General features: G+C 44.9%; 1 protein-coding gene across 1 annotated transcript; it reads left to right on the forward strand.

Moving 5' to 3' along the window:
* Positions 1-1,764: 1,764 nt before the first annotated feature.
* CRISPLD2 (cysteine rich secretory protein LCCL domain containing 2) lies at positions 1,765-23,899 on the forward strand. The gene is made up of 14 exons (XM_010216157.2): positions 1,765-2,100; positions 7,530-7,648; positions 9,685-9,817; positions 9,894-10,009; positions 11,407-11,507; positions 12,484-12,642; positions 13,376-13,436; positions 14,083-14,149; positions 14,944-15,074; positions 15,214-15,257; positions 15,794-15,866; positions 16,330-16,405; positions 20,311-20,444; positions 20,699-23,899. The coding sequence occupies exons 1-14, from the start codon at positions 1,858-1,860 to the stop codon at positions 20,751-20,753; spliced, it is 1,512 nt and encodes a 503-aa protein (XP_010214459.2). The 5' UTR covers positions 1,765-1,857; the 3' UTR covers positions 20,754-23,899.
* The last annotated feature ends 574 nt before the right edge of the window (positions 23,900-24,473 follow it).

Here is a 24,473-nt window from a genome sequence, read left to right on the forward strand (position 1 = left end):
CCATCTGCTCCCTAATTAGGGGAACTGCACTTGTGTCCGGGGGTGCATTGCCATGCGCAGGGTGCTGGGACGTGCTGAGCTCCAACATGAACCCGAGCGCTGCCTTGCACCTGGGCACGGGGACAGGCGCCGGCTCCGGCTCCGCGGCCGCTAAATGGCCGCATTGTGCGCGGCCGCGGCGGAGCGGCTATTTTTAATGCCCGGGAAGCGCCTCGGCGCAGGGCTTGTTCCCTGAATTTGGGTCAGGCTGTCTGCAAAGCGGCCGCTCGGTTTCTTGTCTCCTTCCCGCGCTGCCCCAGGTTAGCGAGCCGGGCTGGCGCTCGCGGAGAGGCCGATGCCAGCGAGGAGGAGGAGGAGGGATTCAAGTACTGTTGGCTTCAGGTTTTGCTCACAGTCACCCTATGAACCCAGGGGTTTGGGGCAGCTGTGCACCTCGCTCAGCACCTCCCAGCCTGGCTCTACCCAAGACAACTGGGCTGAAACTCAGATAATTCCACTAATCTGGGGTTAATTCCCTACCCCTTCGCATATCTGTCTCTTGGAAGAGCTCACAAAGCTAGATGTTCAGCTAGCAGTAAAGATGGGGATGGGGAGCCTTGCTCCAAAGGGCGGCTTGAGGAGGGAGATGCTGCACGTGCCTGGTCCCCGTGGGCTGTACGGATGGTTCTGTCCCAGGGTGGGTGGAGGCCAATCCAGCAGCTCTGGAATTGTGCGCATAGAGGACTAGGTGACCTCGGGATGTGCAACAGCAAGGATTTACCCCTGGAAACCTCGGATCTTGGTCGGCCTGGCTGGGATGCACAAGGTGCATCAGGGAAGGGAAGCGAGGAGTGGGTTGGGAAAAGCAGGTGGAGCAGGAGGAGCGCAGCACATGTGCCCAGGGAGAGCACGGGGACAAAGCTCAGCCCAGGGACCCCAACCCACGGCAGCTTTTCAGCCAGATCCATCTCCAGCTCCGCATCCCGGGCGGCAGCGCCGGAGCGGTGTCCGTGCGGCCGCCCCGCTCCCTCGCGTGACGGTGACGTTTCTCACAACCAGCCTCGTTTCGGGAGCTGGCAGCCGCTCCGGCCGAGCGCGTTGGCAGGGCCCGGCCGCAGAAATAGCTCTCGCTCGCGTCTGACCTCCGCCGCTTGGCTCGCTGCGGAATTTGCTTTCCCTTTTGTGTGTCCCTGGTCTCCTTGGTGAGGAAAGAGCTGAAAATGTCACCCTTTCCCACCTGTGATGGGACACAGCCTGGAGCTGGGATTATTTGGAGCTCCTGGATGCGAAGGCTGCGGTACGGCACATTCGCAGGAGAAGGCGTCCAGCCCCACCACCATGCCTGAGCCACCAGCAAACCCTCATCCTGTTGGAGTTTTGCTGTGTCCTATGGAATTCCCATCACACGGCACAGTTTGTCCTCTCTCCTCCCATGCAGACATGAGGGAAAAGCTTTACCTGAAGAGCTTCTGCATGGATAGCTCACCTGTAGATCCATAAAGTCCCTGTGCTTGCCCTGGAGAAGCTGTTGGTGGTTCCAAGATGATCTAGGTCAAACATAGCTTAGGGTTTGTGTAGGCAGGACAACAAACTGGTTTTCCATCGTGTATGGAGCTGTATAGGCCTTCCTGTAATGGAAGATGGGGATGGACAATAATTGGTTAGACTTTGCTTGTATTGCTCTTTCTCATGCTAAAAAAAGAAGATCCGAGTGGTGTGGCTTCCTTCAAGGTCATGCACATGGCAACTTTTTCTGGCATTATTCTGACTTTGTCTCCCCCAAATTCCAGGCCTGCACTGAGCTAGACGTCCCCAGGAGGAAACTGAAAAACACATCCATCAGCTTTACCTTCATCCCTGCCAGCTTCTGTTTCAGCCATGAATCCTGCCCTGCCTTGGATCTTTCCTCTTGGATGTCTACTGCTTCTGACAACGGCAGCCGAATGCTTTATTTTGCCCAATTCGAGTCACCTGGAGAGCATTTTGAGTAAATACCAGGATGAGGAGCCTCATGCCAGATCCAAGAGAGCCATTTTATTTTCAGACAGACAGGAGATATTGATGCTCCACAATAAATTAAGAGGTCAAGTTTATCCATCAGCCTCTAATATGGAATATATGGTGAGTCTAACTCCTGATACCTAACTTTCTTTCTTCTTGTAAAGGAAAAGAAAAAAAAGAAAAAAGAAAAAGCTTTGTTTAATTTCTCTTACGCTGAAAGCATTGTAGCAAATTTCCTCTAAAATAAGCTTTTTCTCAAGAGGTTTCCTGGAGCAGTTTCAGTCCACAGTGAGTGATGCTTTAGGTCATTGGATTGTTTTGGTTGGAAAAGACCACTAATGGGTCATCTCATCCGTCCACCGCATAGTTTCAGAACTGGTTCCACTATTCATAAAATACTGTCTAGCCTTGCCCTGAATGTATCTCCAGAGATGGCAATTCCATAGCCTGCCTCAGCAGGTTGTTCCATTACTTTAATGTCATAAAAGCATCAATTTTTCCCTAGTGTTTAACCTTTGCTCTCCCTTGTCAAAGCTTTCAGGCCATTGCAACTGTTGTTTTGGATCACCACGGTGGATCCCATTTATGATGGGCAACTTTGGGTTACCGTCCCCTCCTGCCCAACCCTGAAGGCAGCACCTGTGGGTTCACGATACGTCGGTGACCGCAGGTTGTTGATATGAGCCAAGGGTTCGTAGGGCTGATGGGAGTCTGCCTGGCACCATGGACAAGCCATAAGGAACACGGCTCCTTCTCCAAATAAGTTGGATCCATGGAACTCCTTGGAAAGGCTCCAGAGGAGTTCAGGGCTAGGTGAATCAGTGCTATTGGCTTTTCATGGATCAAGGAAACAAAAAAAAAAAAGTTTGGTCAATGTGTTCTGCCACTTCAGAGGGAGAACGCTCAAGTAGGAGTATGAAGCGTGCCTTTACTATCAACAATTCAGATGAATAGTTTTTCTTCAGACTCTACTTTGAGCTATTTTTGAGATGTCTTCAAAATATTGTGGGGCCAGAAAACGATGTAGGCAAATAATATTTTCTGTGCCTTTTCCCAGTGTGCAAATATGATTATGACAGAAACTAGCCTGGCTTCAACTGTGTGCTCCTGTTGACGAATTAGATGATTAATGATTTGCTAAGACCGTATTTAAAAGTTAAAAGAAATAGTATATTAAGCATAGTATCGGATTGTTTGCCAACTGCTGCTATGTGCTGAAATGAATGCTGCAAATGGAAAGTTCTGCCTTTTATGGTTTTAGGGAAGAGGAAAATGGAAGGGAGAACAGAGGACAGTGAGAAAGGACAATTGCTCATTAGTTGGATCATTTTAGTGTTCGCTCTGCTAGTCTTTCGTTTCAGTTTTGTCAGAAATCGCATGCCTTTCGAAGAACTGCTGCTTTGTCTGTCTCTCTCAGCTGGCTATTACATTATCCTGCCGGCTCCCTGTAACATATTGCCAGAGAAGAGGTGATTTGATTAATTTCCAGAAAGTAAACACAAAGCATGAGAAAGCCAAATGTATTTTTGTTGGCTTTGAGGATCTGAAAGGGCTGCATTTGCGGAATGTCCACTGGCCGACTGCTATTTACTCATCCAGCATGGTTACTCTTTTATGTATGTCTTTGCTCAGTGTGCTTTTCTAGTGGTTTTCTGGCTGATTTAGGGCAAATGAAAGAGCCTTATATGCCATGAAGAAAGAAGCCGAGTATAAAATGGTGCTGCTTGGAAGGGCTATAATCAGTCTTTCATGTATTCGTGTTTACCCAATATGACTTGGAAACGCCATGTATATTCTGAACGTGAAATTCACTTTAATCCTTTGTCCTACATAGGACACTTCTCATTTGGACGTGTTTAAGAGAATGGCTGTCTCTAGTGCTGTAGATAAACGTTCCTCCTTTCTGGTGGGGAACATTGCAGACGACGTGTGGTGCTGATTTGCGGATGAGTGGGTAGAACGTGTTCTTGGCCATCAACCTCCCATCGCTGCTTCTGAAGGTCCTTTCTTCCAGCTCTCTATATGACACATTTAAGTGATCTAAAGTGGCAAACAGAGCTAACGTGGGCCAGGAAAGGGAAACCTTAATCTCTTACAACAAGAACTTTGGGCAGTGGAGGCTGTTAATAAAAGAGTCATAGCACAGTGAGTTTCATGACATATCTAGAGATCAATAGAATTATCATATACACATGTGGATAAAGGGAAAGTGGACTGAAAAAATAAAGAAAGAAGCTGTTTTGCTGGGTGGTTACTATAATTAATTCAAAGCTAGCACTAGTATTCATGTTAATGAAAAATGAGTTCCAAACTTTGCAATAGACCAGATGGAAGCAATGTATATCTTCATAAAAGTGGGTCAAATATAACCTTAACCATAGGGCAGCTTTACTTACTCTTCCATTGGATGTTTGTCTTATATAACAGTAGTCATGACAGTGGACTAGAGCCAAGACCAAAACAAACTCCCGGTTAATGGACTTGGAATGAAAAATATCTAATAGTTCCTAAGACATCCTTGACCTTTTAAGATGGCTTAGTCAGGTGGCTTCCAGCAATGATGAAGGGCAGAAATTTTGCCTCAAGTGGAGGCCTCAAAGACGGAAAAAATGAAATTGTTCTCAGTGTAGGTTTCTGTAAGGAAAATGGCTTGTTTTCAAGTATGAGGTACCCATCCTTCCTCTTCGCTATAGGATGGTGACTTTTCTTATCAAGGTGGAATAATACTTTTGTGGGAGTTGACAAAGCATGTCAAAGCTTCTACTAATATATGCCAGTCCTGAACTTTCATACCACTTTTAAGTGTAAACTGCCAGGATTGAGAGAAGTCCAAGTTGTGGAGAAAAATGAGGGAGTAACTTCATCATGCCAATGCTGAGTGAATTCATACAGCATTTCAGGTCTAGGGTTGGTTTTACAAGCCAGTCAATAACTAAATAGACTCCTTGTGGGATACATTCACATTCTTATTAAATCTGAACCTACAAACTGTAGTATGGTATATGACTTGCCTGTAGTACATGGTATATGCCATGCCTATTTTTTACATGTAGAATATATACTGTACTACTTTGAAAGGGCATTACAACTTTCCAGGACTTAATAAAAAAAAAAAAAAAAAAAAAAGAGTCTGCTGACTAAATCAGTCGGAATCACACCCTGCCATAGGCTCTTCAGAACCTCTAGTCGAGAGTTCACTAATGTAGACAGGGTTGGTATTTTCCAAACAAGGTAGCTGCTTATGACTGCAGCAGTCTGGCAAGAGAAAACCACAGCATGAAGGAGGAAAAGGTGAATATAAACTTAGACTGATGCCCAGAATCGTTTCATGCCATGCACTTCTCTTTCAAATAGTCAGCATGAGTTTTGCCTGATTGTCATAGAGTGGACTTGAGACTCTGAGCACAGATATATGCTGCAGCACTGGCTTCAATATTCTTCCTAGATGCTGCTTTGAATATTGGCATAAAGGGTTCTTGCAAGCATAGCTGGGAGAAACTGAAATCTATTTTTTTGATACACTTACTGCTCTGAAATAATTCCAGACTCCTGAGCACATTCATGTCTGAGAAGCAAGAAACAAATAACAGCTCTAATTTAAATGGGATGACTTTGTAATCTAATGCCCGCAGAAACGAGCTTCCCTATTCATCAGGCACAAAGCCATGCAAAGATGTAGCTCATTCCCAATAGTCCTTTGAGTATCTTTGGTCCGTGTTCACAGGCATCAAAGAAAGATGTAATTCCCAATCACATCAATTTCAACTTACTGGCCTGTTGTTCGTAATGTCTCTGCATTAAATTAAGAGATTTGGAACATGTCCATCTCTGAGGCTGCAGGAAATAATGCTCTTCTAGATGGTCTAAAGTATAAGTCGTACATAACGTCTTGGGAGAGTTTTATAGCTTATGTGTTGGACTGGAAGGTGGTTTGTGGCAGGTCATTGCTGGCTGCGGAAATCAGGAGACCACAAGAAGCTGTGTGTCTCGGCACGATCGTAATAGTCTGCTCTAAACAAGGTTTAGAATATGCGTGTGGTGGGTCAGATCCTGTACACCCTCAGTTGGAGGGCTGAAAAGGAAAATGGTTTTGTCACCTCTGTTTGTTGGAGCTGTGTCCACATGGATTTTTGCAGTCTGACATGAATCTGCTTGGCCACTGGTCAGTTCAAAGCGAAGCTAATAAGCCCGGAGTAACTCCGGGCTATTGCTGGAATTTGGGTTGCTGAGGGTGCTTATGATAAGCTGTCCCCGGAGGTTTGGGCTGTTACCTTGGTTCGATGAGCTCACGTTTGCCTTCCAAGGATAGCGTAGACGTACTGAGTTCCAGGAGACGCTGCGTCTTCCTGCTGTCCTAGCCAGAGATCTGGTCCTTCCCCATTCTGGTTATAACTGCCTGAGACCATGTTCAGGTGCTTATCTGGCACACGAACGCGGTGTTTTTATGATGTGCTTGAGAGTCTTAATGCCTTCTGTTCCTCCAAATGGGCTCCGACAGGTTCTTGGATATGTTTGAGATCATAAGTTGCTCTTGTGGAGAAGAGAGAAGGTGGAAAGATCAACCGGTTATGATAGTAAATGTCGAGAAAGGACATAATCTTGCACTGGTGTCTAAATGAGCAGAGAATCATTACAAGGCCCCCCTTCTCTATTTGTAGGAATGTGCAGTAATATTTTAGCCTCAACAAATTATCCTCTCAGGACTCTTCTGAATAGACCATCTGCCAGTAATCAAACAATGAAGTCAGTGCACTATCTACCAGGTCCAACATTGCGCTATCTACCCAGTCCAACAAGTCTGGCCTTTAAAAAAAATATACCCCTGGGTATTGGAACCAAGAACTCTGGCTTCTTATTTGCTTTTGTGTCATATTTGACCTCCAGTTTGGGTTATATTTGGGTGATACTCAATGAGGACTATCTCATGCTGACGTTTTTCCCTCAGTGGGAGTGCTGATGGGATCTGTTGCTTTCTAACCTGCTTGTTTTAATGGAAATGATACTAGTTTAACAGCTCTGAGACTTTGCCACCTCTGTCAGCTTTGACTGTGTCCATCAGGGGTGGTAGTTACAGACGTAGTAAGTGCATAATTGCCTAGGAATTTGTGTCATAAATATCCAGTTATGTCCATAGTGGAGTGCAGGAGTACTTCCATTACTGAAATTATGATTTAATGGGTAAACCAGGAAATGTCCTGACATTAAAGCTGGAAAAACGTGGAGTGGGTGGTCTAGATGGACTGGAGGTCCTGCCAGATCTGTTGACTATTCCAGCAAAGCATCTCCAAGGAATCATGGTATGAAGAAGCTTAAAAAACAAAACAAGACCCCACAAGGTTTTGTGCCATCCGTTTTTGTGGGAGGAGCTGCCTCAAAAAATATTTTCTTAGGTCATGGCACAATAAAATATGCTGGTTTCACAACGATAGGCCAGACACCAATGGGGAGTTGTAGTTTAGTTTCTCTTTCTCCATTAATTGCTCTTGGTTTATCTAGTAAGTGTGATTAGGACAAACTGACCCATTCTTTTCTTTCCCTATCCTTCACAGACCTGGGATGATGAGTTGGAAAGATCAGCCCATGCTTGGGCTCAGCAGTGCATCTGGGATCACGGGCCTAGTGCCCTCATCAGGTCTATTGGACAGAACCTGGCGGTTCACTGGGGCAGGTAAGAGTTGGGAAGTCACAAAGAGTAATTTACAGACCCTACCTGAGTGTGAAAAGTTTGCCTGGTCACTGCTTAACAGAGCACTGGGGAGATGGGTGAGGAGCAATAGCTATTACTTCAGTGAAATGGGAAATCTCAGAGCATCTTCAGTGCCCTTCAGCTGGGCATTCCCACCAAACCAGCTCTGATTCCAGTTACTTCATATTCTCCATGCCAGGTCATGACGTGCCCAAGGTCACTCGTGCCCATTAAGAAGAGCTACTGAACCCAGCACCCTGGCTCCTCAGGGCTGCTTCAGGGATAGCTCTGGCAGCACGCTGGGAGCCAGCAGAAAACGGGAGTTTCTCAGGAACGGTGTCTGGATGCTGCTGCTCATTCAGCACTTAGAGCTGTAAATCTTTTGGATATCTCTCACCATGTTTCCCATAAATATTTATGCAGCTCCTAGTTTCTCTTTACTAAACCCACTTTGCAGTTTGTTTCATCCTTCTGGGGAATGTTTCTAACCTAGGGTTGTTAAAGCAGCTAGGGTTGACTGCGTTAAATCTTCCAAATGGCTTTGTCTCTCCATACCAAGGTGAAGTGTTTATTATTGAGATCCTATTGTCAAGCCTGTTATAGGTTAAGCCTGCTTCATAAAACAAACATTTTGTACGTGCTCAGAAACCCTAATGAACTGAAATGCAGTTGTGCTTGCTGTAAATCAGGTAGAACTTGGTTGAAAACAATGGAAATTTGCTGGTGTGAAATTAGCCTGATATAAAAACTGGGCCCATTTTTGCTGGCAGATTTAAAAAATGATTGGAAAGTAGAGTGGTTAATCCATTGGAAACAAAGTCAAAAGATCGGGCTGTTCTTGGCTCTCTTGCAAGCTTTCAACATGGCCATAGTTACTGATGGAGTTACATCCAATCTTGCTCCCTTTGCAAGGAAACTGAGAGGAAAAAGAAATCATATTTATCTCTCTCTTTCTCTCTCTTTTTTTTTATTTCCAGGAATAGGCCATAACTTGATTGTCTCAATTTCCTCTTTTGTAAAATAGGACTCGGAAAGTATTCACTTAATCACATCATTGAGATTAATGTTTTTAAAGTCCTTCTAATTAATGATTTTTAATGAAGAGCTGGCTGAAAGAACAAACTGTAGTTCATAATGATGTCACTTGTATTTCTGGCTGTTTTTTTTTTTCCTTTGAAAGCACTAAAACGCAGTGGCTTTGAAGCTATCCTAGTTTGACATGGGATTTGCAGGTTGCCTTGTTTGCTCCTTGGGGATATAGCGTGCAAAATGCATGCGACTTCCTCTAGGAAACTGTAACTCCAAGCCTGTCCCCAGATAAGCACAAGCAGCATCAGTAGCACCCCAGGGTGCAATATCTGCTATATTTTGCGTGCAGCTTGTGCAAAGTCTGCGCAGTGCATGGGGACTTCTGAGGTGGGGACCGTGTCTGGTGCATTAACTGCACTAACACGGGTGTGATGTGAGTGTGAAAAAGCTATTCCATTTGCTGAGGCCTTATGGTGTTAGCTGCAAATGTGCCTCCAGATTTAGCAGATCACCTCGTGGTAAAATAGGTACACGATGGCTTTCAGCTTAAGATGTTTGGCAGGCCTTAACTTCTGTTTACTTTCAAAACACACCTTTCTGCCAAGCTAGAAGTTTTTTGTAATCGAGTGGAAAAACCAGGAGGACATTTCAGGTCAGCGACATTTGAAGAGAGTGTCAAACCTATAAATAATGTAGTCAGACCAGGCTGTGAATTTGGGGAAAGAAATAGCCTTAACTTTTTTTTCTTTCTTTTTTTTTTTTTTCCCTCTTCATACCACCATGTTACTGAGGGTTTTTATTATTATTATTTTTTTATTTTTTGGGTAACAGCTTCTCAACGAATGGAACTTGAGAAACTTTTCAGCTGGTTTGCGCGTAGCTAGTAAAAGCCGTGTTGCAACCTTGCAGTTGCAACACACCAGGAGATGCTGCTTGCAAGCCCCTCACGGAGGCCGGTGCTCTGACCTGTGATGGTTTTGGTCCTCTAGGTACCGCTCTCCAGCCTTCCACGTGCAGTCTTGGTACGACGAGGTGAAGGACTACACGTACCCCTACCCTCACGAATGCAACCCCTGGTGCCCGGAGAGGTGCACGGGCTCCATGTGCACCCACTACACCCAGGTAAGGCGGACGGGGCGCTCGGATGCTCCCGCTGCGGCAGCGGGGCCCGTGTCACCTAACGGCGCTGCCTCTGCAGATAGTCTGGGCCACGACGAACCGGATCGGCTGCGCCGTGAACGTCTGCAAGCAGATGAACGTCTGGGGAGAGGTGTGGGAGAACGCCGTCTACCTGGTCTGCAACTACTCGCCCAAGTAAGCGGCTGCGAGGAGATTTCGGGCAGTCTGCGCTGCTGCTTGCGGCTTTAAATTATTATTATTTTTTCTTCTCCACTGCAGCCCGGAGCCTGGAAAACTGAATGAGGGGCTGGGGCCAGGCCGGGCTTTGAAGCTGGGGCCATGGGAAGGAGGAGCAGGGGTGGTGCGGATGGAGCCGGGGATGCTGCCAAGTGCGGCTTGCTCTGGATCGTGGCGGGATCCGTGCAATAGCCACAGCAGCTGAGATTAGCCAGCTCCATAGTTTGATTAGGCTTAGAGGCGAAGCCCGTGTGTAAAACCTGTGAGTGCTACATCTGGAATATGTTTCCTGCCTTCTGCTGGCAGCTGCAATTAACTTTTTCTGTTTTAATGGCTTGTGTGAGAGGTGTTTCACTGACAGAGCAGTGAAAAGAGATAGGGAAATCGCTTCAATGCAAATGGAGCAGCTTGGCAAGTGCCTGAGGGTTAACGGGGTGATAACGGGGGGATAGCGGGATCCTCATCCAGGATCAGCCCCCTTTGGAGGATGGCTTCCTGCGTGCGTCATCCACGCAGGGCTGCCGCATGGAAAAATACTCTATTCCTGCCATTCCAGCTCCGTCTCTTCTCGCTGGCCTGGGCACACGCTGTCCTCAGCTCGCTCTGCCCGTGGAGGCAGCTGCAGGAGCAATAACCCCCAGGGCTGAGCGCTGCCTGCCCCGGCCCCTCGTGTTTGCGACACGGAGACCTTTGGCTTCTGGGGACTTTCTTGAGAAAATTCAGTCATCCTTGACTTGCATCTATTTGCACAAGACCGCAGTATTTGTATTAGTTTAGCACGGAGGTGATGTTACTTATGTGCATAAGGACCTGCAATTCTGTTAAGTAAACGCTGAAGACGGCGTCTTCTCGGAAGCGCAACCAGGGCATCGCTGTCCTTGCGCCGCTTCCCCTTGCTCTTTGCTTAGTGTCTCCAGGCCAGGGCAGGAGCCAAGGTTTGGAGCCAAGTCAGGGGCTCAGAGACGGCCGGTTTGGGCAAGGAGAAAGTGCCAAGTCCTCTTGTGGTCCCAGATGATCTGGGAGCCCAGGGCGCTCACATTGCTGGTGTTGAGCCATGCGCTTTTCTGCTGGCAAACGGTTCCAGATGGAAAACTGGGACAGCTTTTAAATGGAAAGAGCTGTGCTCCGGCCTGGCCGCAGAGCTGGAGAAAACGCTGGGAGACTTGTGGCTCCGGTGGCTTTGGCGAAAGGCAAGGAGAGAGCCAAGGGCAAGTGCGCGTCAGCGAGGACCAACTGGGATGAGGGAAACGGGCGACTTCCACGTGTCCGGTGTTATCCTGACCCCCGGGATGGGGCGGAGTGGAGACTTTCTGGGGCTCATCCCTGACCTGCTGCTGTTTCTCCTGTGCTTCCAGGGGCAACTGGATCGGGGAAGCCCCATACAAGAACGGCCGCCCCTGCTCCGAGTGCCCGCCGAGCTACGGGGGAGGCTGCCAGAACAACCTCTGCTACAAGGGTAGGTGCTGGCCACGGCCGAGATGGTGATGAGGTTCCTAAAATAACAACAAACCCTCCCTTAAAAAAAAAAAAAAGAAAAAAAAAAGAAAAACAGCTTTCACCCTGGATATCCCGTGCTCCATCTCCGATTGGGGGAAATGACCCCACGTTTGGCTCCTGTTCTACCCACGAGTGGATTCTGCTCTCCAGAGCACTCCCGTCCTCCGGCCCTGCTTGGGAAGGGAATGTTCTGCGGCGGTTTCCAGCGGCGCCGTGGGTGGGCAGCGCTGCCGCCCGCCCCGCGCGCCTGGGCCCCGTCCCCTCCTCTGCGCCGCGGCTTTGCTGTCTGCGAGGGGAATACAGCCAGTCCTGTTCCTCCGAGGAGAAGGGGGGATCCCGGACGGTTTTCCGACACGTGGAGTTCCCTTAGAATAAAGGTTGTTATATAGTGAGGGTGAAAAGTACTATTAATGCTGAAGTTTCCAATGAAGCTGCTTTATTTCCCAGCACAGGGTATCTTGTTTCTCCCCCACCCCTGTATTTTTACTGCATGGAGAACCAGTGCTCCTAGAAACAGGCGAACTGGAGCCTTGCCCAGGCTCAAAGCATCTGTCATCGCCGCATTTGCGACAGTCCCCCTTTTGCTGCTGTCTTTTTTTTAAAAAAAATTTCCCTCTGGAGCAAAAGAGCTGGAAACAGGGTGGAAAAGCAGAAACTTCAGGGAGTTTCTGTTCTCTCAATAGCAAGACTCATCGCAGCCGCGTAGCGTGCGGCTCCGTAAATGCCGCTTTATGTGCAGGGCTGCGAGTGCTGCAGGAGAGGGCTCCTCTCCCAGTGTGATACCTGCCTTGGCACAGCCCTTCGCTGTGTTTATTTTGCATTTTAAGTTTCCAGCTATTTATAAAGCAAAATAATCTCCGTCAACGTGTGAGCCTGCCTGCCCTGCTTGCTAATGCTGACACGTTGCCGTTATTTTTAATCCCCTTTCTAATAAGATTATCGCTATGAGGATACCCAAATCCCCGAGACGGAGGAGACCAACGAAGTGGAGACCTCTCAGGTGGCAGAGCACAAGCCCGTGTGGTTCCCCAGCGTGGAGAACAAGCCCACCAAGCCTGTCAAGCCCAAGAAGGTCGCCGTGGACAGCTACATGAGTAAGACGGCATCTTGTTCTTTCAGCTCCTCTGGGTTTTAAAGCACCTCCACAGGGTGAGGTGGAGGGTTTTTTATTAAAAACCCAAGTGGGAGGAGGTTTGGGTAGAAGGGAAGGGGATGTGCATGGCAATTTGCAGATTTAAAAGCCCCTCAGGCCCTTCCATGTGTTGTGCTTGACGTCCCGTTTGAGCACCCATGAACTGAAGGTCCCCACATCAGGAGTCATTTCAGCAAACGTTGGTTATATGCCACATATAAAACATGCTAAGCTCAACAGTGACTCTCTTCACAACTGTCTGGGCATTTTAGGTGTTTTTTTTTTTCTCTCTCTTTTTCTTTCCCTTTCTGTTCCTTGCCTGGGAAATTTTCTGCAGTTATCCGTGGGATTATTAGTGCTTTCATTCTCGTTTTCTCATCACTGTTAATTAAAAGAGAGCTATCCAGATATGGAGGGGAAGAAATAACCACATCCTCTCAAAGTTTATCTGCTACCATCTTCAGAGCCTATAATTAAATGGAAAATGAGGGCTCTGCCTGCAAACCTTGGACTGTAAATCAAAGCCTTCCGCTGTCAAACGATTCTTCCCTACTAATATTTAAGAAAACACCTGTGTCGTACTCAAAAGGCTACAGATGCACAAACCTGATTTTCTCTGGCATTCTGTTCCTTGCAGTGTTTCCTCTTGCACCTCACATTTTATTTGCTATATATGTATTTTTTTTCTTCCCCAGCACAAGTCATTACCTGTGAAACCAAGATGAGGGACAAATGCAGAGGCTCAACATGCAACAGGTAGAACTTCAATGGACTCTCTTGCATCAGATCAGAAAAGAAACAGTCTAAAAATTGGCTGGTTCTTGCAAACAGGGTGTAGCCTGTGTATTATTGTTGAAATTTCTGACAAAGGTATTCCTAGGTATTCCCTTCAAAGGATTTACCCAAGACCTAGCAAAAGCTTTCATTCTCTTTAAACAAAGCACTCAGCCAGGTTTAGCCTTAAGGTGACTCCGTTTATTTTTTGCAGTTAAAAAAAAGATTTCAGCAATTTTGGACACAGCTCCAGGTGTCCAAAATCATTTAATAAGTTTTGGCAAAGTCATTTTTGGAACCATCTCATGTGTCCCAGTCCTGTCCAAGGCAGACGAATAATTCATGGCTTGTCGCCTGCCAGCCAATCAAGAATATCTGGTTAAGGTTTTGGTGAAGAACGGGACAGTTTATCACTTGGAGAAAAAACAAATCCACAGAATATAAATATTGGTTGGGTTCTTTAAGGAGGGTGGAGAAATAGTTTTTAAAAAGTGGCTATTTTGCAATCTTGTTTTTAAATGGAAGAATTACGTGAAATGAATGGAATGACCATTAAATGAAATAGAGTCAAAGTCTGTTTTTCTTGAATTGTATTTTTGCCACCCTCAAAGATATATATCTTTGCTAGGTATCTGTGCCCAGCTGGCTGCCTGTACAGTAAGGGAAAGATCTTTGGAACATTTTATTATGAGAGTGTAAGTACCTTTTAATAGCTCCTAGATGCAATTTGTGGGGATTGGTGGTAATAACAGAAATGGGAAATGCCAACTATTATAGTGTCGTTTGGTTTTCAGATTCTCCACTTGTGCTGCTGCAAAATGTGCTAATAAAGATTATCTGCATTTTCCTCTGTAGTGAATTAAAAAAAAAATCTGGAAAGGTAAAGTGATTCCAGAATTCCAGAACTGATCTTGTCATGAATGCCCTTAATGTGCGATTAAAATCCTAAAATCCGTGGAGAGAGAAGGACAGGAATTCTCATACGGATCTGTTTTGTATAGACAACTGAACAGAAACTCTATGCCAAAAACACTGTGAAAAGTTGTGACTAAAGAGAGTTTGGGACAATCTGGTGGATCTTGAATTAGCCCCCACCTCACAGCCTCTGGGACTGTATAAACCTGCTACCTCCAAGCAGATTTTTTTTGTATTTTAGTATTTTGTTGAGAACTGGAAATATCTCCTATAGATACTTAATTTCCAATGCCACTTTTCTTCTAAATTATCTCTGAATGTTCAATTTTGTTATTAATTTGTAATTAATTAAAAAAATTGTCATCCAACTAAGTGCTGGTTAGAAGACAAAAAATGAGTAAGGTTTTGCTGGAAGGGTAATGTTTAACAGCAGTAACAGCCACAAACTCCCCTTATTCTCCCCTTGGCGATTGGGTGGTGGTTTTATTCCTGCCTGCTTCTTCACGGTGTTGGTGGTCGGTGTTGCCCCGTGGCCGAGGTCCATCTCACGTGTGGTCTGTTCTGTCCCCTTCAGTCGTCGAGCATTTGCCGCGCTGCCATCCACTACGGCATCCTGGACAACAAGGGAGGACTCGTGGACATCACGAGGAAGGGCCGGACGCCGGCGTTCGTCAAGTCCACCAGAAATGGTGTCGAATCCTTCCGGTACGGACTTTTCGGAAAAAATATCTTGCCTTTGGTTTGGTTTAGATAGAAGATATTCCACCTCTGTTGCTTATATGTGGATGTAGTAATTCCAGAACACTAATTTTTAATAATCTATTTTTTTCTACTTGTTTTACAGGAAAAATAAGCCTTCAAACGCATTCATGGTTTCCAAAGTCACAAGTAAGTTTATAAAGCCAAGCAGAAACCGTTTTTGCCAGAGTTTTAAGGCATGCTTGAGAACATCATATAACTACTGATAGACCAAGAGGAAATGACCTTAGGTTGTGCCAGGGGAGGTTTAGGTTAGATATTAGGAAAAATTTCTACATGGAAAGAGTGGTGAAGCATTGGGACAGGCTGCCCGGGGAAGTGGTGGAGTCACCATCCCTGGCAGCGTTCAAGAAACGTGTAGGTGAGGCACTCAGGGACGTGGTTTAGCAGAAATGGTGGTGATGAGTTTACAGTTGGACTTGATGGTCTTGAAGGTCTGTTCCAACCATAACAATTCCGTGATTCTATGATCATTCCATCCAACACCCTTCTTCACTTTAAGCGGTCATGTTAAGGGATTATATCACAGCTCAGATCTAGTCCGGCCATCCATCACCCAACACGGGCCGTTTCACCACCAACCATCCTGTCTTCCCACGGGGAGTGAGGGGGAGGAAGCTGAAATAACAGGGCCAATAACTGGCCTCTCTGGTCTGTTCCTGCAGCGCAGACGCTGGATTGCTACTCCACGGTGGCTGAGCTGTGCCCGTTCAAAAAGCCGGCGTCGCACTGCCCGAGGTAGGCGCAGCCAAGCAACGGGGCCCGTTTCAGCAAGCCACAGCCCGTGGCGTGCAGCTTTCCCTTTATTCTCTTGCACTTGCTGTTTTTCTAATCCTTTTTTCCTTTTCATCTTAAAATGTGGGAGAACTTAGCTCTGGAAAGCTGTTACGCGCAGGTGGAATCGATGGGGTGGAGGGAACGAACACATGCAACTAATTGCACGCGCAACCTTGAGTGCAAAAACATAGAAAGCTCCCCTTTGAAAATGTCATAAAAGATCAATCCCTCTTTTATGGGTTGCAAAAGATTTCTATTCGCAGTCCTGCAGTAAATACCAAATGTCATCTGAGGGGAACAAATAATTAGATTCACTGTTGCCACCTGCAGACCAGATGCAGGCACTTGAAATCTTCCAGGAATGCAACTTGCTTTCCTGTTGAGTCTTTATATAGAGAATAAATATGAATAACTTGTTTTCTAGGATTTATTGTCCAGCCCACTGTAAAGACGAGCCATCGTACTGGGCACCGGTGTTTGGCACCAATGTCTACGCAGATGTGAGTATGCTCCTTTCCTTGGCAAATATGCGTGTTGCAAAGCCTGGATTGCAGGGTTGTTCTTCAGGTCCTCATGGGATCATGGCTGGGATCAATCAGGGATCAGTCTAGGCGAGATGGCTCTACTCAAGGCATGGGTAGACCCATAGTTGGCGTTTGGGAATTGATGGGCAGGTGGCAGCTCCTGGGGAGCATGTGAATACCCGGCCTTGCTCCATGTCGTCATGGAGCTCCTCAGGTTCCTGGGAAAAATGAGCAGAGAAAACATATTTTAAAAAATGAGGAAAGCCATGGGGAAAAAGATTTTTAAGCAGCTTTTATTTTGCTTGAGACAACTTTTTTTCTTTTTAAACATAGGGCCACACAGATAAGTTACCATAGACAAATTGATACTGCTGATGCTCTCCTGCAGTACTTGTGTGTGCTCTGACCTTACAGTAAATGGAAAACAGCTTCTTTTTTTTTTCTTTCTCTTGCTGAGGAGAAACCTCCTTTGGATAAGCATGGGATAAGGCCTGAGATTAGAAGGGAATTAGGTGATTCCCACCATCCCGAGCATGTTGCTTCCCGATCCCTACTGACGCAAGAGAATTTGTGTCCTTTACTGAATCATGACCTCTCTTTCCTACCATACTCCCCTAGGGACTATGTTTCATAAACTAAAGCACGGAATATGATTTTTTGGGAGAAGGGAAATATATATATTTGGCCACTCCCTAAAGGGTTTGGTTAGCCTTTTTTTCTGGACTACTGTGTCAATAGTATGGCAAGAGCCTAATAAGGAAAGTGCTTAAATTTTAGGAGAGTGAGCATTTGGTAGGAAAAGGAGTAAATAAATAAATAAAAAGGGGAAACCTGCAGGGGGGAAAAAAAAAAAAAAAAAAGCATTTGAGGTAGCTGTGGAATATATTGCAAGGGGAGAGGCATTGATGACAAAAAAGCCTAAAGCTGGAGGCTGAAGTTTGACAAGGGAAACCCACGTGCCGAGCAGTGGGAATTTGGGCAAAGGCTTTTCCCACAGAGCGCGCTGAGTGTGCAGAATGCCCTCCAGGAGGGGATGCTGTGAATTAATCAAGGAATAATTAAAACGGACAATAAAAAGGATGAGACAAGTGCTAATCTTCTGGGAGGCCTCTTGGCTTCACATCCAGAATGGGCACCTTCATGGCCCTGGCTGTATCTTGTTTAATAAATTATTTATTTGCCCCGGTGCAAATCTGTGCTCCCTTCCAAGGTGCCCTCTGGTCTTTTCCCATCTCTTCTGAATCGTCAATTTGCAAAATGCTCTGGCAACTAAACAGTCCAAGCACTGGTGACAAAAATGCTTGCCTGGTCCCTGAAACTGTATCTGATTCACTGAACTTTCAGCCTGAGATAGATTCTATATTTGTATTATCCCAGGATGGCATGTGAAAGTTTGCTTTGCTGCAAAGGACAAAGTTATGACATGAAGAACTGGTTTTTATTTTTTTTAATGAAATAATTCTGATTTTTATACAAGGGGCATAGGAACTACTATCCTAGTATGTGTTTATATACTGCAAATGCATTTTGACTGGCTTTACTTATTTTTATTTTTTTACTCATCAAATTAAACTGTTATTTTAGGCTATGCTTCAAATGCTTGGGAAATATGTATTTGTAAGAGACAAGCTGAACAAAATGTAAGAAAACTTGCTATGGGAAAAGTTTGTGCCCAAATTCCAGGCCTATCCCCTGGACGGGATTACTTTTCCATGAGAACAGCCTGTGTGCAGAGTTTACAGGTTCAAGTGGTGCAGGGGATAGGGAATTGTATCCAAAAATCCTTTCAGGGATGAAATTTGTGTTGAAAAGCAGTTGGCTAGGAAATAGAAAAAATGTCACCTATATTATTTGATGTTGCCTTAAGGGAAGAGATGTCTCTACTGCCAAATTTTAGAGAAATTTTAGTCTGTGTGCATTTCTGCTGGCGCACAATTGATGGAGAGGCAGTTGATCTACCAGGGGCAGGTAGAAGATATAAAATTCAGCCTCAGACGGAGAGTCTGGATCACCTGAAATTAGGACTTCCAGGGCTGACTCATAAAAAGTGCATATTCAAAGGCACTTTGCTGCTTTACAATGCCTGTAGTGTTGGTAACTCCTGGTAGTATCATAGGTGGGTTTGCTCTGAAGGTGATGGGATACTCAGAGGTACCTGCTTCTGTGGGATTGACTGTAGGATAGGATTGATTATAGCCACGTGCCATGGATGACTTTTCCAGTGAGAAAATGGAGGTAAGGACGGATTATTGCCAGGAGTGCCAGGCCCCCTGCTCTGGAGGTGGTTAATGCTGGTCATGAGCTCACATCTGTGCGGGGATTAGGTGGAGGAGGACGGGCCCCTTGCACAACAAGGCAGGTTTTTATCATCAGAGGACACCATGTTGGATTGTTGGGCTCTCCAGAGAAATAAACCTTAATGATTAAACTTAATTAAACACTAATGAGGAAATCACTGCTGGTTTCGTCCATAGTCATTGATGGTTATAGCCCACTATAAAATGTATTGGAATTTTATGGTTGGTGCCTCAGAGTTTGCTTCTGCAGTCCGGGAGCTCTGTGGAGCTGCTGTGTTGGCAGTGCTGCTGTTGTAGGTTTGATTTTGAGGGGGAAAAACCTTTATTTTTGCACTTTTTCTCATCTTGCAAAGGCTCTGCAAGCAGCTCATTGAAGCACAGGCCGGGGCTGGTGTGGCAGAAGGCAATAATCCAGCACTGTGATGGAGTGACTGTGTAGGAGAAGGAATAAAAAGCATTTTGGTCAAAGCCCTGGGGAAGCAGCAGAGCAGAGAGTCCTGGAAAAAAAATTAAAAAGGGGATGCTTCGATAAGAACATCTTTTAGGGTGTCTCCCAGTGGGGTGTTTTGCAAATTAATTCAGGATGGTTTAATTTGACAAGCCAGTTTTAGACTTCCAGATTTCCCATTGCATACTAGGGCAAATTCACGGCGTATCTTCCAACGCAGCGTTCCCTTTCTCCCTTGACCATATATAGAAGCAAAATACCAAATTGGCAATTAAAGCTGCCAGGGCTGCCAAGAGATAGGCGATCCGGAGTGATAAATATATAGGGGACAAGGCAAAGCTGCCATATAAGGCTGAGGGAAGAAAGCAGCACGCTCTGTATTGTGCATGCACGATGGGAATGTTTGCCCTCGGCGCTGGCAAGGGCACTGTGGATTCTGCACTTAGTTTTTATTTTATTTTATTTTATTTTATTTTATTTTATTTTATTTTTTTCAAGCAATCAAGGAGTTCAAGGACTTGGGATTTTCACCTGCTGCAGTTCTCTCTGCTAGGGATGCTTTTTTTTTTTTTCATTCGTTGTTATTCGAGCTAGCTACGTATAAATCCTTTAGAGGGTTGGTTGCCAAGTTTATACTATGCCTAAGTCTTTCTCTGCTGTTACTCTGCTTCCTGGATGCCTCTGGAACTTAGTCATCATTTGTTAGTATTTTGTGCTCCTCCTGACTGTGCATTGAGTAGATCAGAATAAGAGAACAACTTGCAAGGAGGTGTAGTTTCCCTCAGGCTCTTATGGGGTTATGACTTATTTGTCTGTCTCGAGGCTGGACTACTGGATGGGTGCATGGCACTGGATTTTTCCTAGAAAGAAGGACCTGAACTCTCCCAAATGATCGATTGTTTTAGTTTTAATTAGCAAAAAGGTCTGCTTTTCCAGCAAGAAATGAGCTGGAAGTGGCTGGTCACTAGCAAAGGGATGTTCCCCCTACCCTCTTGGCATGGACACGAGGAGTAGGAGACACCCCCTGGAGAGTTCTCCTTGAGTCATCTTTGGCTCTGGATGATGTCCTAGATCTCAGCATCCCCAGATATAAAATCTGGATGTTTAGTAAGTCAAAACTATTAAATATTTTTCAGAGCTCCAGTATCTGCAAAACAGCAGTGCATGCGGGAGTCATTCCAGATGAAGAAGGTGGTTTTGTGGATGTGATGCCTGTAGAAAAGAAGAAAATCTATGTTGGCTCCTTAAGGAACGGAGTCCAGTCTGAAAGGTGAGATGTCTGTCTTTGCGCTTTCTTTCATATTTTTGATCGTGTGTTCAATTTTATGTCAAAGTCAGCAGATATCAGCTAGTCAGGCTGGTGGGCTGGAAATGCCCAACTTAGCGATGTCACTGTGAATTTTGAGAAGCAAACAAATGGAGCGTATTGTCCTATTCCTACCGTGCACAAGTGAGTAGCTACTTTCAGATCTGTGTTGAAAGGTAAGGAATATTAAACTTTTTTCTTTCCTTTCTCTTCTCCAGCTTGAAGAGCCCTTTGGATGGAAATGCTTTCCGAATTTTTGCTGTGAAGGAGTAAATTCCCGGGAAAGGTGCAAGTTTCTCTGGGAGAGCACTCCCTTGATCTGGAGAGACAGGAAGGCTCCTCTGATGGCATCAGCTCTGAACGTACCCTGCTTGCCGAACTCTTTCAGGGAATTAAACAAGAAAAAAAAAGAAAAAGGAAAAAAAAAAAGAAGAAAAAAAAAAAAAGACAACAGCTTCTGACTCAGCTGTTCGCATCTCATGGCACCAGTTCAGCGTTGTATCTTTTCGTCTTGTGTTTTCGTTTTTTCTAGGGGCATTCAGCAATGACAGACTGTTGTGACTCCACTTTACAGGAGAGGTGTGCTGCACAGAACCGAGGTGACAACGCACGGCCGGCGCGGTGGCCTCTGCCTGGCCCTCGGGTGGCATCTTAGAGTTTGAAGCATCTGCTTTTGCGTGCCCCAACAAGGGAGAGCGTTGGCCTTGAGAATGTTTTGAGTCTTTTTTTGGTGTTTTGTGTATAAAAGAAGGGCAAAGGGAGTGTTTTCCTAGCAGTGTGACACTGAGTGAGGCTGCTGGAGCGTTGCATCGAGCTAAGCAGCATGATGGGAGAGGACGTTTCTTTCAGCCTGACGTTGAGGTTTGCTGCAGGATGGAGCAGGGTAGGAGGTGGTGGCAGAGTCCCTCGCTGCAGAAAATGAGGCCACTGGATAATGCAAACAGCAGGTTTAGTGTTTGCTGGTCAAACATTTGCAGGTACCTTGTAAGTCTGGTAACCTATAAGAAGTCAGTGAATTGGGGCTCCTGTGCTGGCACATCTCATATTATATTACATACCATTTAAAAATAAAATTTCAGTTAAATGCAGTGTATTGTTTTATACAGCAGTGCTGGTTGTTTTATCTGTAATAGTCAAGCAGTGATAAAACTAGTCTTATTTTTGTTAGGAATGGTTGCATCCTTATGAAGCATGTTCACTTTACCTTGGTGAAGTTCTTCGTTGTGTGTGCAGTTCTGAGATCTTGGATATATAAGATGAATCGGGCTCGATGAGTTTCTCCCATTTGCTTTGTAGAACCTGACTTGCAATGCAAATGTTGTATCCTGGCGCACTGGGCATCCAGGGTGCTGCGTTTGTAAAACACACAGGTGTGGTGATAATAATATTTAGTATTTCATTATTTATGTCTCAACAAGCATCCAAATGCACTTCCAAGACTATTTGAATGAAATTAAAGTGAGCCAAAAGAATAGGCTAGTGTAAGCTGCTCTTGAAAGCAGGGGAGTGTTCCTTACTTTGTATTTGAAATGGGTTGTTAGACTTCATGTGCCCATGCATCCAGTTCTCCTGTGATGCACACACATCCAGTAACTTCATCAGTCATGGGAAGGCAACGTAAACTTTAGTTCTTCAGTTCATATAAACCCATAGTCCCTCTGCTCAGCAACTTGATTATAATATTGTATAACAAATGGGAAAATATTTCACTTTATTTGGCAGATGTCTCATAGCTGCTCTTAGGCTCAGGCTGTGTTCAATTTAAACTAGGGAGACAGAAAGCCATCTCGTCAAGCTGTTTCAAAACAGAGACCAAAAATGTTTATATGATTAAACCCTTCTTTAATTCCATGAACACCATGAAATCAACAAGGAAATTGCATTTATCAGTCGGTTTGTCTCGCAGCTGAGGCTTCTTTCTCTGTGGAATCTGGGCTGGAAGGAGCCTTTTGTAAAATACAAAGTTGGGACTGCTTTGTACTGTCTCTGTGAGTTCTGCACAGCAAAACTTCCTTTGTAACAGATATAGAAATACGACTCAATGTGTCTTCTTTGTTTATATGGTATCATCTTACAAGGTGTACAGTATTTGCTTTAGATAGGAAAGAATTAACTATTTTTTCTTACTAGGTAAATTGATGTTAAAAACAGCTGGAACAAATCTTAGAAAAGCTGCTGGTTGGAAGGGTCTGAGATCTTGGCAGTGAGAAAAGGCTTCCCCGTTTCTGCCTGCTGTGGTTAATGATGCTCCATATGGTTCAGTGCAAGCCCGTTAAATGCTGAGGCATGAAACTGTGGCCATCCCAGGCCAAATGTTAGCCACAGCACTGTGCATTTCCTATAACTTGGGAGGTGTCGTAGATGCAAGCAGATATCTAGTGGAGTCCTTCCTACTGACTTCATGGGAATTTGAAAAGCACATAAAGCTCATGAGAGCTTAAGTAGGATGCCACCTCTAATATGCTGTCCATGACAACCATTGATGTTGTAAAATGATGGAAGGAGATGGGCAAGAGGAGAAGGTTCTTAGAGAAAAGTCTTGGAGGATCAGCGTAGAGCACATAGAATAATCCAGCCAATTTAGGATGTATCTACCTGACAAAAAGGGGGGGCGAGGGAAGAATTATTATTCCAACAGAATTTCCTAAAATGCCTAATTGAAGTTACGATTGCATATTTTTATCTTCAGCCAACTGGTTTGGATTTTTAGAAACTGATGTTATTTAAGTCTGTATCTGTTTATTTTTATATTTGTTGTACAAAAGAGGAATTGTGACTTTACTACACAAATATTATTTGAGGTCCTGGGTGCTATTGATCTGAACATACCTCCACCAGCATTAGGGGAGATCAGGTCCTCCAAGGCAGTCATGATATATCACTTTCAATCATGTGTGCTAGCTGTTCATATATAGGTGGGACGGTTCCAGTCCTAAGCCGTATATTTTATGTCTGTGATACCAAAACATTACTCGGTCTAATGTATTTTGGTACAGCTTAAGGACACAGCATGTTCTTACCTTTGGATCACCAGATATGCTCCTCCTCAGACCCTAGCTCAGCAGATGGTCCCCTTAGCCCTCGCAATTTGTCCCTTTTAAGAAGTCAGCGGTGCTTCGGCCAACAGCTGATTGATGATTCTCCAGTCGTGTATGTAGTCGGTTGTGCAGTCTAAATATTTAGGGCCAGTTCATAGAGTTGCTTTTTTTTTTTTTTCTATGAAAAATGATGTATTTTACTACTACTTATGTATAAAAGTTTCTTGTAAATTTTTTGTGTGCCTTTGCATGTTTTTCGAGGGGCAGTGTGTTTATAAACTATAATTTTTTTTCTAAATACAGAATTGTAAAGTATCTTCCCCCCCCCCTCTGTTTTCTTTTGATTTCTGAATTATTTGTGAAATAAAAATCTTCCCAGAATGAATGTCCCCCCTTGTCTTTACTGCTCAGCCAGAGCCAAGGTTGTATTTAGAAGGGTGAGCCTGAGCTATTTGCAATTACTCATGAGACTAAAGTAGCCCCTGGAGAGCCTGAGTAAGATCAGGATGTGCTGAGCCATTGGCAGGGCCTCTTCTACAGGCAAATAAGTAAAAGGGCTCAGTTTCCAGCCATTAAAAACCAATTTAATACCCCTATTAGGAATGAGATGCATCCTCCTGAGATGCAACGCCAGGGCAAAGCAGTGTCTGCCTTTACGTATGTCTCAGACTCTGCAGTATAAAGGTCTAAGTGAATTAAAGGATAGGAAGAAATGTTTTATGGAGTTGTGTCGTGAGTTAAAACTGAAGTCAGACCTGCCTCTACTTGCCTAGGCTGCTGTTAATGCACACTAATCTTTTAACAGGAAAAAAAGAAAGAGAAAATATGCAGTTTTTTTTTTATATATTCCCCTTCTTTTTTTTTTCCAAGCTCATACTTGCCAACAGCACTACAAATCATACCAGGCCATATTTCATAGAAATTCTATAGTGTCTTTGTTAAAGAAGCAAGAAGA

This window comes from Tinamus guttatus, unplaced genomic scaffold (genome assembly GCF_059628265.1).
Source record: "Tinamus guttatus ecotype Peru unplaced genomic scaffold, ASM5962826v1 Tinamus_guttatus_pri_ptg000323l, whole genome shotgun sequence".
Lineage (NCBI taxonomy): Eukaryota > Metazoa > Chordata > Aves > Tinamiformes > Tinamidae > Tinamus > Tinamus guttatus.